General features: G+C 31.7%; 1 protein-coding gene across 1 annotated transcript; it reads left to right on the top strand.

Moving 5' to 3' along the window:
• The first annotated feature begins 13112 nt into the window (after positions 1-13112).
• On the top strand, positions 13113-15295 carry LOC107853534 (mitogen-activated protein kinase kinase kinase 18-like). Its single transcript, XM_016698529.2, has one exon. It carries the CDS (start codon positions 14072-14074, stop codon positions 15098-15100), a length of 1029 nt encoding a protein of 342 aa, XP_016554015.2. The 5' UTR covers positions 13113-14071; the 3' UTR covers positions 15101-15295.
• The last annotated feature ends 1744 nt before the right edge of the window (positions 15296-17039 follow it).

Here is a 17039-nt window from a genome sequence, read left to right on the forward strand (position 1 = left end):
AAAAGAAAAAAGAAAGAGAAATAAAAGATCAAAAATAATAATAATAATAAAGGAGTGAGACTATGGATTATATTTAATTGATAAGAGATGTTATGAATTATATAGGCTAAATGGGATAATTAGAAGCTTATATTTATTAACTCATGTAGGTCTCAAGCAAATGCAAATGATGAAATAAGAATGAGAAAGGGGAAAGCAAAAAAAAAAAAAATACAAAGAAAAAAGAAATAAAAATTAAAGAATAAAAAAGTAGATGAAAAAATGAGAAAGAAAAAAAGAAATTATAAGGAATGAGTAAAAAAAAAATAAAATAAAAAATAAATAAATAAGTAAATTAAAGGAAAAAAGAAAGAAAAAAAAAGAAGAAGAAAAAAACTAGAAAAGAAAAAAAACTGAAACTTTAAGTATAGGTGGGTGATCTTTGTGTTTAAATGGGTACCCATATTTTACCTATTTTGTTCATAGTTGTATGAGTTTTTAAAATGAGTTGAAGTCCATATTTACCCATTTGAAATATGAGTGATCCAATTCACTAAATATGGGTTAAATGAACTCTTTTCACAAATATGAGCTGAAATTGCCACCCCTAACTATGTGTTAATTGTATTATATATTTAAGACAGATGTTTTATTTCCTTAATTATAGTTAAATCAGTTAGTTCAGATACATAAGTGGTAATGTATATCGGCATCCAATTATGTATATGAACAATTAAAATTTAGGAGAGAGAAAAATTAAATAAGAAAATCGAGAAAGAGGGTAATTAAGGAGTAAACTAGTGAGATTATGTTATTTGTCCTTTTTTAAAGGTAAAATGGTTCGGTGGACCCTTGTACTATATCCGTTTTGTAATATGGACGCTCCTACTTATATGTTTGTCATCTAGACCCTTAAACCCATTAAAAGACAAAATTTTAAACCCTATTTCGGTGTGTGTAACACACTCGCCTCCACGTCAGCTGCCACATTATTTTTAAATATTGTATTAAATTTCACATCAGTTTTCACATTATTTTAAATACTACATTAAATTTCACATCATTTTTAAAATTTCACATAAGAAATTAAATATTTAAAAAATAAAAAAATTAAATTAAGAATTAAAATAAATTAAAATTAAAATGGTGGGGGTTGGGGCTTTCTTCTCCATCTCCACTGCACCAGCCTCCACACCTTCTCCCACCCCCCAGCCCCTCTCCCTCGCTACCCCGACTAGTTTTCCATTCTCCACCCCTCGACTAAAAAATCTCTTACTTACGGCATTAGCATTCTTCAATAAACTCATTTTTCGAATCAATTCGAGTAAATTCAAATTAAGCAAATAAATAAGAGAGAACAAAGAGTTTTCTAATATAAGTAGTAACGTGGATTGAAGTGACGAGTTTATCAATGATGTTGACTCATAGGTGGAGATAAACCAAAGTTTGAATTCAAGGAGAGGGAAAGAACGACTCCAGAGACTGTTCCGACAAAAACTAGGATTTGAGAATCGGAATTTATAGTGATTGCTAAAGAGTGAATCGGCGGAAGTTGAGGAATTGAAGGGTTTAAGCCGACAAAAAGTTCTAGAACATTTCGTGAATGAGATTTGGGTTCTGATCCCGGTATAGATTTCGAATTCGTCATAGGAGAAGAAGCAGAAGAGCTAGCGATGACTAAATAACTATTGGTTAACCATTACCCCTCTTCATTCTTAAACTCTAATTTTCTTTTTGAAATTGATCAGTACTATTGGTTGTTGCAAGGGTGTTGGGGTTTTTGTTGGCTTTAATAGAGGAAGTGTTGGCGATGGCAATCTGGTGCGAAGAGGATGATGGCAACCTTGGCGATTCAGTTTTTTGTTTAAGTATTATTGATGAATTGATAATTGATGCAATTATGAGAGTGAAGAGAGTTAACAGAGAGATTATCAAACGGAATTTTCGTTTGGTTATCGAAGAAGATTTTTGATCTTGTAGGAGGTGCTGGTTATTGATTGATTCATCCATTTTTTCTTTATGAAAATTTTTTGAAGTTAAATTGAAAGTGTAAAGGTTTTATTTTTTATTGCATAAGTCAAAGCTTAGAAGGTGCTAAGAAAGAGGTGGCGGACTAGCGAATTTAATGATTTAATCTTTTTATTTTTTTTTAAATTGTTTTAATGTAAAAGTGGCCAAAAAATGATGCTCACTCGCCCTGTGCGCGTGTAATCACGCGTTCCATCCTACTCATTCATTTTTGTGCCACATAAGTTTGGTCAACGGTCAGAGGTGTTTAAAATATTACGTTTTATTGAGTTGAAGGGTCCATATGACAAATATGTAAGTAGGAATATCCACATTACAAAATGGACATAGTACAAGGGTCCACTGAGCTATTTTGCCTTTTTAAAAAGGTTTTTAACTTAGCAAAATTATTTCTCACGGTTATTATTTCCTTCATTCATCTTTAATTATCCACTTTTTCTATTGGCGTAGAGATTAATCTTTAATCTATAATCCATAATCTATATCTATAATATATTAAAAGTGTGAAGGGCTTAAAATGTTGTTTGAACTTTTTGTCCTTCATTAAAAATCTTTAGTTTAGACAAAATCGTCTTTTCACTATTTTTTCTTAATATTTAAAAGTTGAAAATTAATTAAATATAGTTATGGTAAAATCTTTCCTTATTAGAAGTCATCAGAATTTCACTATTTTTTTCTAATTTAAGAGTTGAAAATTAATTAAATATATTTATGGTAAAACCTTTTCTTATTAGAAGTCATCAAAATTAACGACAACTTATACTTTTTTCATTAGTTTAAGAATTCTAAATCAACTAAATTTGATTTAAAGAAGATTTGAAAAATCTAGAAATAAATATAAAACCGTTAGAATAAGAAAACTTTAAGAAGTACTGGACTTTTAAAAGTTTCAAGTACGTAATAAGAATGTAATCAATGATTTTATAAAGATTTGACTTTTAAAATAAAAAAAGATTTTGAATATAAAAAAAAAAAAAAAAAGTAATCGTAACACAAATATGGTTCAAATTGATGTGTCTCTTTTAGTCTGTGGCAACTAGGAAAAGAGGTACTATATGGCAAATGCAAAAGTAATGATCGATCAACCACTTAAAACTTCTGATGGTAAAATATATATGTGTATATGTTTATGTTTACATTATTATATTAAGTTGTGAAGGATTTTTAAAAAGTGCTTTGAAATTTTACATTTTATTAAAAATCTTCGCAATAAATAAAATCGTCTAATTTTAAATAATCAAACATTACACGTGCGAGACACGCTGAGTTAAACTAGTAAACAATAAATAATAAGGATAATTTTATCATAATATCCTTTGAATACAATAAAGTTAATGACTTAAATAGAAAAGTGGGCAAGTAAAGATGAACGGAGAGAATAATATATTTTACTATATTAATTTATATTTGTATCTATAATCTATCTATATCTATAATATATTAAAAGTGTGAAGGGCCTTAGAAATGTCATTTGAACTTTTTGCGCTTCCTTAAAAGTCTTTAATTTAGACAAATCGTCTTTTCACTATTTTTTTCTAATATATAAGAGTTGAAAATTAATTAAATATATTTATGGTAAGATCTTTTCTTATTAGAAGTCATCAGAATTAACGACAACTAATACTTTTTTCATTATTTTAAGAACACTAAATCAACTAAATTTGATTTTAAGAAGATTTTAAAAATATAGAAATAAATATAAAGCGTTAGAATAAGAAAAATTTAAGAAGTACCAAATTTTTAAAAGTTTTAAGTACGTAATAAGAATGTAATCAATGATTTTGTAAAATTTGACTTTAAAAATAGGAAAAATTTTAAATATATAAAAAAAAAATTGTATCTTGACTTTAAAAATAAGAAAATATTTTAAATATAGAAAAAAATAATCGTACCACAAGTATGGTTCAAATTGATGTGTCTCTCTTAACCTCTGGCAGCAAGGGAAAGAGGTACTGCATGACAAATGCAAAAGGGATAATCCATCAACCACTTAGAACTTCTGGTGGTAAAATATATATATGCTTACACTAAAATATATGTTTATATTTACATTATTATATTAAAGTGTGAAGAATGTTTGAAAAATGAGTTAAACTTTTATACTTCATTAAAAATCTCCACAATAGAAAAATTATTTAATTTTAGATGATCAAACATTATAAGTGCGAGACATGTGCAGTTAACCTAGTATTAAGATAAATGTGTACCAATTCAAATTTTAAACGAAGGGCAAAGTTAGACTTTTCGCACATTAGAAGGGCAATTTTGGACCTTCGTGTTGAAACTTCAAATACTTTAGCAATAAAACTTGGATTCAACGAAAGATGAGTGATTTGATAGTCTTACTAAGAAGAAAACAATTGTATATTCGTTTTTCTATTTTCATAAAACAGAATGAGCTTTGGAGCATTAATAATTCGTTTTCAAATATGTTTGCTGGCCCTTTCTAACTTTTAGCATTGCCACGAGGCATAACACTCATGGTAGACAAATCATTTAGATCCAGAATGCTCTTAATTTCATAATCCATAGAAACACCTGTCACTAGATGAATGATGTATCCTATTTATTCAAGTTTCCTCGTTAAGAAAATAATTATGAGAAAAGACATATTTCTTCCTGAACTTGTTCTTCTAACTCACTTTGACACTTAAATTTAATTTTTATTTATTTACCTTTTAACATCTTTAAAGTGAATTATTTCAACCCCTTAACAGCCTAACCCAAATCAAGGCTGGGTGTTGTTAAGCACGCGCCCTTTGATTGATTGATGTTATAACCCGATCCTTTCTCGTTTATAACCCGACCCACTCTAATCAAATACCCAAAAACCTAAAAAATAACCTATTTCAGTTTTCTATCTCTCTAAAACCTCTCTATTTCAGCCGATTTGACTCGATTTTTGTATATTTCACTCGATTTCAATAGGTTTCACTCGATTTCACTCGAAATTAAGTTATTTCTGTGGCTTTTTATGAAATTCATGGTTGCTCCGTGACAAAATTTGACTACTAAGGTAATTATTAGGGTTGTTTTACTTTGATATTAGGATTTTTGTCGTGAATAATTCTAAGCTGCTATTTTTTTTTATTTTTCTTCAGATTAACCATGGATTTTGTGTATGTTACATTGAGCTTTCACCATGGAGGTAAATTACAACAAAATTAAGTATCATGGAGGTACTGTTATTGACTGTTTCAATGTGGATGTAGACAGACTTTCTTACTTTGAATTTATTGATATTGTGAAGAAAATTGGGTATAATTGTTCCTCGTGTATTGTTTATCTCAGACCTCCCAAAAGAAAAAAATTAGTAATAGTAACATATGATAGGGATATTTTGGGTATTTTACCTCTACTTAAAAATGGAGATGTTATTGAGTTATATTTGACACATTTAGTTGATATGGTAGATGTGGTCCCATCTATTGAATATGACTCCCATGTGGGAGGAGAATTTTGTCCTGATTTTGAGAAAGAGTTAAGTGAAGACTTAGGGGACTGTGATGATTTAGGGTTTGAAGAGGACTTTGTAGAAGCTGCAATACCTCATGAACCTACTTTTACTAAAAACTTGAGTGGTTGTGATACTGCAGATAGTGGTGAAGACCTAGGTGGTGGTGATGATGTTTCTTCTATTGGTAAGGACTTAGGGGGTTGTGGCGGTGGTGTTTTTGCTATTAGTGAGGGCTTGAGTGATGGTGGTGTTGCTGCTAGAGGTGAAAACTTAGGTAGGGATGGTAGTGATTTTTTTGCTAGTAGTGGGGACTTTGGTGATGTTGGTGTTGCTGTTAGGGGTGATGACTTAGGTGGTGGTGGTGTTTCTACTATTGGTGGGGACTTGGGTAATGGTGGTGCTGCTGCTAAGGCTCAGTACTTAGCTGGTTGTGGCTGTGATTTTTTTGTTACTGGTGGGGAATTTGGTGCTAATAGTGTTGCTGCTAGGGGTGAGGACTTAGGTTGTGGTGATGGTAGTGATAGGAGTGATGATTTAGGTAGTTTAAATGATTTTTCTGCTAGTGGTGAGAATTTGGATGGTGTTTCTGCTGGTATTAATCAGAATTTAGGTGACACTGCTTTTGTTATTGCAGCAGATGTCCCAGTCATTCCATCAGATTGGGAAAGTGAAAGTGATGTTAGTGAAAATTCAGATTATTGTGATTTCTTTGATGAAGGTGAAGATGGTGAGTATGGTAGTGATGTTCATGAGGAGGTAAGGATTCTGAGGGAATAAAAGAGTGCTGCCAAAAAGAAGAGATTTGATGAAACCAAAAAGAGAAAAAAAAATAAGAGCCTAGAACAAGAGGTGTTAGCTTAGGTAAAAAGGGAGTGGATGTGGGATATGATGCGATTTTATCCAAGAAGAAAAATAGTCTAGAGGGCAAGATAGCTGGAGATGAGCCATATATTGATTAGATGATGAGGTAAGTTTTGAAATAGATTCTGATCAGAATATTTATGGGGAAGCTGAGATTGAACAACCTGCTAGAAGAGAAGAAAAAGCAAGGAGAGCAAAAAGAAATTATAAGAGAATTATGTTTGATCCTACTTGTAAATTAATAGTTTGGGAGCTTGGACTTTGTTTTGCAAATGTTGGAGAGTTTAGAAAAGTTCTTACTAGATATGTTGTTCAAGAATATGTAGAGCTAAATAAGTTTGTGAATGAATCAAAAAGGGTTAGAGTAAAGTGTGTAGATGGTTGTCCATGATTGTTGTTTGCAAGCATTGATTCTAGGACTACAGATTTTCTAGTTAAGAAGTACATTTCAGTCCACAAGTGTAATGCCACAACAAAGAATAAATTGGTGAATTCTAAGTACTTGGCAGAAAGATACAGAGACAGAATAACATCAGAACTTGGAATTAGAGTTTTTCAGATTCAAGAGTTAGTAAAAAATGATTTGGAGGTATATATAAGGAGGACTGTAGCAAGAAAAGTTAGAAACATTGTGTTGCAGCAAATTATGGGTGATCATATGGAGGAGTTCAAAAGAATTTTGAATTATAGGGATGAGCTTTTAAAGACCAATCCAAGTAGTACATGTGTAGTGAGGCTTAGTGAAGAAAATTTTGAAGGTGGAAGAAAACAGTTTCAATCTTTTTACATATGTTTTGATGTTTTGAAGAGAGCATTCAAAGCTGGTGCCAAGAGATGTATTGGGTTTGATGGTTATTTTTGTAAAGGTGTTTGTAAGGGTCAATTACTTGTGGCTGTTTGTAAGGATGTGAATAACCAGATGCTACCACTATCTTGGGCAGTAGTTAAAGTTGAAAACAAATTCACTTGGAGATGGTTCGTTAGACTTCTGAAAAATGATCTTAAGCTGGGAGATAGGTCTGAAATGACTACTATTACTGATATGCAGAAGGTAACCTCATATATTTTTCTCTTATTCATTTTCTGAATTTTTTTTTGGGACCTGTTTCATACTTATGTCAACTGATATATTTTATTTTGTTTAAGGGTCTTGACAGTGCAATTTCAAATTTACTGGCAAATGCAGAGCAAAGAATGTGTGCTAGACATGTTCTAGCCAACTGATCTAAGGATTGGAGAGGTATTGAAAGAAGAAATTGTTTTTGAAAGTGTGTCAAATCTACGTATGAGCAAGAATTGAGAAGAAATTTGGATCATATAGAGATGTTAGGAGATAAAATTTGTGGAGATCTTCTGTGATACAATATAGAAAGGTGGTCTAAGGTTTACTTCAAATATCACAGTTGTTGTGATAATGTTGACAATAACATGGCTGAAAGCTTCAACTCATGGATACTATAGGCAAGATACAAGACTATCATATCAATGCTTGAGGAAATAAGGGTTAAGGTGATAAGAAAAATAAGACAGTTGAGACAGTTTTCTGAAACATGGATTATTGATATTTCCCTATGACACTAAAAGTGTTGCAAGAGAACATATCAAAAGCAATAAAGTGTACTCTTGAGTGGAATGATGAAATTGATTTTTAAGTTAAGGATAGATGGAGAAATACTTTTATAGTGAATTTGAGGAATAATACTTGTACATGTAGGTCTTTGATGTTAAAAGCTATACCTTGTTGTCATGTCATAGCTACACCACACTTTAGAAGGCTAAACCCATTAACTATGTTGCACATTGGTATACTAAGAAACCTTACCTCAAGACTTATAGTTACTTCATTCAGCTTGTTACTGGTATGAAAATGTGGCCCAAGTCAACCAATCTTTCTGTTATACCACCTACAATAAGAAAGCTTCCAGGAAGACCCAGTAAATTTAGAAAAAAACAAGCAGGATGAAAACAGGACTGGAAAGTTATCAAAGAGGGGTGTTGAGATGACCTGCAGCACATGTCACAACAAGGGTCATAATAAAAGAAGTTATCCATTGAATTCAAGTTCCACTTGAACTAGTGTGGCTTCTTCTTCAGCAGCACCAAGCACAAGTAAAAAAAGAGGAAGACCAAAAGGATCTACAAAGGTAACATTTGACTTGTAATTTACTAATATTTTAATTCTCTTTTATTTGCTTTAATTTTTTTCTCTCATTATATTTTTTCTTATGTATTGTAGGCTGCTGTAGAAGCAGCAGCTACTGGTAGTGAAAAAAGATCACCTACAGCAACTGCTGCTACTGTGAGTGTTGATAGAGGAAAAAAAACTGCAACTTGTGCTGTTGATAGAGCTATTGGTAGAGGTAGAGAAACTGGTGATGCAGTTGTTGGTAGAGCTGATAGAGGTAGAGAAGCTGGTACTACGATTTTTTGTGAAGCTGGTAGAGGTAGAGGAGCTGGTGCTGCAGTTGTTAGTGGAACTGGTAGAGGTAGAGGAGCTGGTGTTGCAGTTGTTGATGGAGTTGGTGGAGTTGGTAGAGGTAGAGGAATTGGTGCTGCAGTTGTTGGTGGAGCAGGTAGAGGTAGAGCAGCTGGTACTGTAGTTGTGGGTGAAACTGGTAGAGGTAGAGGAGCTGGTGCTGTTGATTGTACTGGTACATCAAGAGGAGATGGTGTCACTGGTGCTAGCAAAGGTAGAGGGATAGCTTATAAAGACCTAGGATGGTTGGAATAGGGTGCTTCATATAGAGAGTGATTTTAAAGTCCTCAATATAAGTTAAAATTTCTTGATTATGTTTGTTTAATTTAAAGTAAACCTTTTTCAAGGCTTTAGTTAAATTTGTTCTCTTTTATTTTTATCAGCCTGGAATGCCTATGAACTCCACCACAGTGACTGAAAATCTTGGACATCACAAACCAACCTCAGGTGTGAAATGAATAGGAAAGAAAGCTGTGACCCAACAAGGACTTGAAGACATAAGAGCACAGAAAAGGATGAGGACAAGGTCAAATGTTGCTGAACTGACTAATCTAAGCCAAACAAGTTCAACAACCTTCCAGTAGAAGCCTGATTATGTTTTTATCTTTCTGTATTGATGGTGTGTAATGAAACAATAGTGATTTTAACTTAGCTAGCAGTTCAATTATGGTGACATCAACTATGCAACTGTGACTGCACTAATTTGACATGTTTTGAAAATAATATTGCAGTAGTGACTGTATTTTTGGCTAATGTTTCTATTGAAATATCAACAGCTGTGACTGCATTTTTTTAGCTAATATTTCTGTTGAAATATCAGCAGTCGTGACTGCATTTTTTAGACTACTGTTTCTGTTGAAATATCAGCAGTTGTTACTGTATTTATAATGTGTTATGCCTATAGTATTTGGACATTTTGCATCTTCAAATTGCAATTTTTTGCCTGCACTTATTTTTTGGGTACTAAATGATTCAAATGCAATCAATTTAACTATAAATACTCAAACAAACGCAAAAGAAGTAAGCTGCACCATTACAAAAGATAAACAAACATGATTCACTTCATCTAGCAACCTTTCTCTTCTTCATATATATAAAAGAATCCAAATACAAAAGAAGTTGCACTACTCTAATACAATAATTTGCAACACATCATATAACAACAACCTAGTGCTAAAGTAACCTCATTGAACCATTTTTTATATAGAGCATCCCAACCAAATAGATTAAAGCTATTACTAATATACAACAAAACAACAAAACAAAGAAGTGAGTATTGTTTCTAGTCCTTCCTTCAGCTATTCGTCTCCAATTCTTTTCTTTCTCCTTGATTTTTCGAATCTCTTCTTCCAACTTCTCCAATTTCATATTAATTCCATTATCATCTTGTTTTGATTCTCTAGGCTTGTCAACTTCTTCTGAATCTTCCTTGATTGATTTGCTCAATCCAATCAATTTCTCAACTTCATTGAAACGACAAGATTCAACTACATTCTCGAGATCACCTAGTTTTTCAATTAGTTTAGGAATCACATATTTGGACCTCGGATCAATGTCTTCTGAATTCCTCCAAAGCCAAAAATTGCAAAATCTTGGACCCTTCAATGGTCTCAATAAAGAATATATTAACCTCATTTCTCTTAATCAATTCTATCAAAATAACAAGAGAAAATGCAAAATTTGATACTTACCCCATAATAAGAACATGCCTAATATCTTCTACCGGAATTACTTGAAGTCCAAGATGTCTTCAAATGCAATAAAATTCCGTGATTACAATGAATAACTTGCTTCAAAGCAGAATCATTTTCCTCCATACAAAGTTTACTCAAGTTAACTGACTTCTTTATTGTGTGCTACAAGAAATTCATTTCAACAAATAAGATAAAGAGTAATTTAGAAAAAAATAAATTAAAGGACACAAAGTAATTCAGAAATTCCTTTTGAAAGTAATTCCTAATAAAACATAGACAAAGTAATGAATGAGATTATACCTTAATACGGAAAGAGACGAAGCTAAAATCAATTCGATTTTATGTTTTTAAATCCCAAATTTATGCGGCTTAATACAAATCAAGAGAAAGCAATTTTATTCTTTGCATCATTTTCATGATTTGAAGAAATTTTGAACTGAAGATGAAGAAGGGGGAGGATAAATTAGGGTTTCTTTTATAGAAAAACAGATATAACCGTTATGGGGGTTCAAACGGATATTTAAAAGAAAGAGAAAAGAATTTAAAAAGACAAAAATGAGTTTTTACCCGCTCAACATCGCTTGTTTACACGCGGGCTGTTAAGAGGTTGAAATAATTCACTTTAAAGATGTTAAGGGGGTAAATAAATGAAAATTAAATTTAAATGCTAAAGTGAGTTAGGAGGACAAGTTCAGGAAGAAAAAGATATTTTTTCTCAATAATTATAGATTAACCACGTCAATTTAAAAGTGCTTAATTTGATATTATTATGTTAATTTGAGCTGGAATGACATCTCACATGGCACACATTGGGGAGCATAGCATGAATACGGAAACAAATAACAAAATCAATACTTTCGTTTAGAAAAACGGCAACCCTTTAACTTTCGCTATATGCAGTATTTAAGAAGAAATCGACTACAAGAATCTATTATACATAATTTTATCTTATATTTACATGAAAGTTTGTTTTCAATACTATCAATTGGTTGCTTAAAAAAATAGAATAATGTATTTGGGGTATTTATTTTAATTAAATAAATAATAATAGTATTGTGTCATAAATCATAAGTCAGATGCTCAACTGATGAGGTAATCTTTTGATTTTTGCTTTTTTTACTTTACAACTAATTAACTCCACTTCTTGTGTCTTATTAATGTTCTTTTGAGAGTCAAATTTCTTTTCGTTTAGTGAAATTTGTTGCAACCTCTTTTTACACCCTTTTGTCCTTTTTTTGTTCTTTTACCTCTTCTTTATTCTAAAATCCACCGAGGAAAGGACTTTTTACACTTTGGAATGTAGTTATTAATTAATATTGTTCTTTTTAGGTTAGTTGTCATGTTTTCTTTTTCAAAAATTAATTCAATTTATTTTTTAAGTTAAATTAAATTAGATCATCTTAATATTTTATATTTAAAATTTAAATACGTATTCAAATAATTACACGATAAGTACTACAACTGCAAATTTTTTTATGTTTAACTTGATGAAAAGATACATTTAAAAATGCCACTTATTATTTTCATATAGTTTAACTTTGGAAAAATAAAACATGACAACTAATATGAGATAGATGGAGTGTAACATGAATTATCTATTCTTGTTTTATACTTCCTCCATTTCATAATAAATGAATTGTTAGATTTGACACACAGATTAAGGAAAAAGCATTAAAAATATATATTTAACACAACTTTTCATTTTTACCTTAAAAAAAAAAAGAAAAAATTGACCTTGTAATATTTTTTCAAAATCAATTGGTTGTCAAATCATAAGGATAAATTTGAAAAAAAATTCAATGATTCACTTATTTTGAAACACCAATAAATACCCCAACAATTCACTTATTCCAAACAGAGGAAGTACTCTTTTTTTTACAAAATAAGTATGGCTTTAGCTCATTCAGACTTTCCATGCCTGTTAAGAAGCATTTATTGATATGCGTGTTTTACGACAATATCCATATAAACTAATGTATAGCCTTAGATCTTGAGAAATGTTTTAGAAAATACATAATTCATGTATAGATTAAAATGTTAAAAAGTAAAAATCCATTTTGAAATACTGAATAAATAAAAGTTAACCGCTGGTACTACTAAAAGTAGAGTAGATGTTAAATGCAGTTGGTTGGTGTCTGCACTCAACAGAAGTTAACTTCCTACTTCAAAAATCGGAGTAGAGAAATTAATACATCCCTATATTGGTAGTGGAGCAGTTTGAAGTACCCAACTTCTTCAATGCCTAACCATTTCGACATGACATTTAATCTTTAAATAGCTTTAGCAAAGGGGCTATGTGTAGATGCTATGCTTCTTATTGAAGTAAGCAGAACTAACTTAAAAAAAGGAAGGCATACAGTTCCAGTCACATTTTAAATTAGTTACTGGATTAACAGTTAAAAAGTTGGCATCTGAATGAATCTTGTGGAACTTTGAGGTTTGATTGGTGGTGCCTTTTTTTTTAATTGAAAAAAAAAAAAAAATTACTTGCACATAGGAGGATTATAAGAGACTTGATTAATAAGTTAAGAACCACTTCTAGTAATGGGACACTTTTCGTCACTGTTTAAGAATTGTTTAAACCGCAAGGATTTCAAGTATGATTAGAAAGGATTTTTTTTTTTTTTTTTTTTTTAAATAGCTAGCTCATTTTTATAACAACAATATTGACAGTATAACAAGTGGAGTTTAAAGAAGGTAAAATGTAAGCAAATTTTATCCTTATTTTTACTGAGTGGAGAATCTGTTGTTAGAAGAAAGTAAATATAAGTCAATCTTATCCCTATCTGTGTTGAATAGATGGTCTGATTTCAACTAACCCCGACTCCAAAAAGAAGATATTGAAAGCAGGGCTAAACAAAGGTAATTATCAAGACTTAATTCCCTTCAACAAATGCCTTCATTGTCTTCATTCAATTAATTGGCCATTAAACTTTTCATTTTTTATGTTTGATATCTATCTCTTGTTAATAGACTAAACTATCTTTGAGATATTTTTGTTTTGATTGACCTCATACTTGTCCAATTCTAATATGTTTAAAATCTATGGGTAAAGTTTCGTGGATAAACTCTATTTGTATTCACTGCCCATCAAGAAAGGGAATATCCCAAAGAATTCAATAATGTCCATTATGTTTTTGTCAATCTAATGAAATGGTACATAACAAAACAACACACTCCCAAATTTAATCTTCTGAAAGCTCTAATACCACATACAGATCAAAAGATCCCTATCCAATTTCAATCTACCCTCATCCAACTTCCATTCTAAAAGATAAACTAAACTATTAAGTTCACCATAGCTTGCCACATGGCAACAACCCCAATTGGCCAAGTCATGGCAGTTCTCCAGCCTACCCAAACTGCCTATAGCCACAAGCATTTTGCCACATTCTAAAAAAATTTAAATGGAAAAAGTGAGGCCAACTATGCTCCACCAACTAATTTGGAGACCATATAGGAGTGTGTATATATATATACCAACACCAATGTTGCACATTCTAACAAACCAAAAACACAACACTTACCTAAATTCTTACACATCTAGTTCTGACCAAATTTCTTCTTCTGATATAAATGGATTGGACAAGAGGCCATACCATAGGCCGCGGCTCTTCAGCTACGGTCTCGGCGGCCAAGTCAATTTGGTGCGATGAGGTTTTTGCTGTCAAGTCAGTGGAGCTATCCGAGTCGCAGTTATTACAAAAAGAACAGAAAATTCTGTCCCAATTGAGCTCCCCTTATATAGTTATCTACAAGGGTTACGATGTTACTAAAGAGAAAGACAAACTCACGTTTAATCTTATGATGGAATACATGTCGGGCGGCACAATCTCCAATGCAATTCGGAAACAAGGCGGTTGGATTAATGAGCAGTTGATAGGGTGTTATGCGAAGCAAATTCTTCTAGGATTAGAGTACCTACATTCAAGAGGCATAGCACACTGTGACATTAAGGGGCAGAACATTCTGTTAGGTAAAACAGGTGCCAAAATTGCTGACTTTGGTTGTGCTAGGTGGGTTGATGCTGCGGAAAGGGACGGCGGCGGCGCGGCTGGTTCTGTAGAGCAAATTGGTGGGACCCCAATGTTCATGGCACCGGAGGTGGCACGCGAGGAAGAACAGGGGTGTCCTGCTGATATTTGGGCACTGGGATGTACAATTATTGAAATGGCCACAGGTAGATCACCATGGACTGATATGACAAACACAGCTTCATTACTTTACCTAATTGCATTTTCTGGGGAATCCCCAGAAATTCCAAGGTTCCTCTCTTTACAAGCAAAGGATTTCTTATACAAATGCTTGAGAAGAGATCCAAAAGATAGATGGACAGCAAAACAACTCCTTAGACATCCATTTCTTGAAGAATCCAATTCGAATTTTATGATAACTCAAGATTTTGTGACAAGCTCTCCAACAAGCATTCTTGATCAAGACATTTGGAGTTCAGATAGTATGGATCATTATTTAATACGAACAGCAAGCTCAGTAGACACTCCTCTACAAAGAATAAGAGAATTGGGTTCGAATTCCAGAGAATTGAACTGCAAATGGAATGATGATCAGAGGTGGATCACAGTTAGAAGCAGCAGAAGTGAATAAGTAGTTTGTGTAACAATAACAGCTAACACTCTTGCTGTAAATTTTGTAAAATACAACCATTAATCTCTCTTCTATTTTCCCCCCTCTTGATGATTATTGATTAATTGATGATAAAGGGGAGTTTCGACGTAATTGTCACGTTACTTTAACCAAGGAGTGCAAGAAGATGTAATAAACTAACACTTTTTGTCCCAATTTATGTGATATTATTTGATTTTTATGAAATATAAGAATAAGAGTAAGAGTTTCTAAATTTGTTTTGTAATACCAAGTTTTAGATATTTGTTTAATTATAAATTATGTAAGAATAATAAATTCTTTAAAAAAAAAAAAAAAAAAAAGTGATAAATCTTTTTACACAAATTAAGAAGGAAAGTATCCACCGTAAAGGAATAGGAAGTATATGCTCGTATAGTGGAACGTGAAAGCAAACAGTTGCATTGAGGGAAGGGAATTATTGGATATATATATATATATATTACATAGATTTGGTGGTCCGGCGTCCCGCAACCCCATACCTTCATAATACATGCTGGTGCATTAAAACTCGACTAACGAAGGCCGAAAAAGAAATGGACCATAACCACACACCTTCATAGAAAAATAGTCCATTAAAGATTGTCTATTTCCTTCATTTCATTTTACTTTGATTATTCTCTTTTTTTTACTTTGATTATTCTCTCTTTGCTTTTACTTATCATTTTTGACATAATATATCTAAATAAAAAATAAATATTGATAGAATTATTTTATTATATTACCTTTATTAATTAATATTTAGAGTACTATATCTTGAAAATTATTTAGAGAATAAACAATTAATGTTAAAGATAAAACAAAAAAGATTCTTTTATCCTTTCTTGATAAGTCAAATGTGACAAGTAAAAATAAAAAATCAATTAAGAAAATAGTGACAAATAAAAACGAACGAAGAAAGTATTGACTTGACACTCCTTTTAAGAAAATATTTATTATGATTTATTTTATTAAACTAACCTTATTAATTATTCGTTGAAAATATATATTTGACTATTAGTAATACTTTATATAGTCATTAAATGATACGGGTAATATTAAAAGAATATGATAAACTTTTTAAATTTTATAAAGTCAAAGAGTAAAATTGAAACAACTATTATTAATAGGGGCAAGTAAAATGGGGGTTTGGGCCACAGGTGACAAAAAAGTTTTAAAATGGGTTGTAGGTGACACAAGTTTTAATTATTAGTTGGAGGTGATAATTACTTTATTATGGATTAAGAAAATTGGGGAAGTTTGAAAATAATCCACAAGTTTTTAAATTTACACTTTGATCCCAATATATACATAAAATAACAAAAAACGGAGGAAAAAAAGCGTCTTTTTCTCTCTTCTCGTCCATTGTTGTTTTCTCTCTCTTAGCGATTTTTGTTGTTAATTGTTTCTGTTTCTGCTGCTTTATTCATCATCTTCTGCTTCATTATCATCATCTTCTACTTCATTATCATCTTCATCTTCTTTTTGTCAACCGTTTGTTGTTGTTGTTGTTGTTGTTGATACAACGCTACTGCTGCGATCTGACCGATTTCTTAGGTCAAATTTTGTTTACTACATCACTTTCCACTTTAGCATTACTTCATAGGTGACTTTGGTAAGTAAAATTATGATTTTTATTCGTATTTGTCATCTGGCTACACTTTTGTTTTTCCAACAATGGATAGAACTTCAATTATGAATCCAGCATAAGTGCCCACAATTTAAACAGATCAATCATCTAGTGCATCAGATGAGTAACCTGTTGCATCAGAAGATTTATCTGTTGCATCAGACTGTTTATCTGTTGCATCATCGTATTATCTGTTGCATCAGATGTATTATCTGTTGTATCAGAATGTTTATCTGTTGCACCAAACTAATTATCTATTGCATCAAAATGTTTATCTGTTGCACCAGACTAATT

Source organism: Capsicum annuum, chromosome 7 (assembly GCF_002878395.1).
Source record: "Capsicum annuum cultivar UCD-10X-F1 chromosome 7, UCD10Xv1.1, whole genome shotgun sequence".
NCBI lineage: Eukaryota > Viridiplantae > Streptophyta > Magnoliopsida > Solanales > Solanaceae > Capsicum > Capsicum annuum.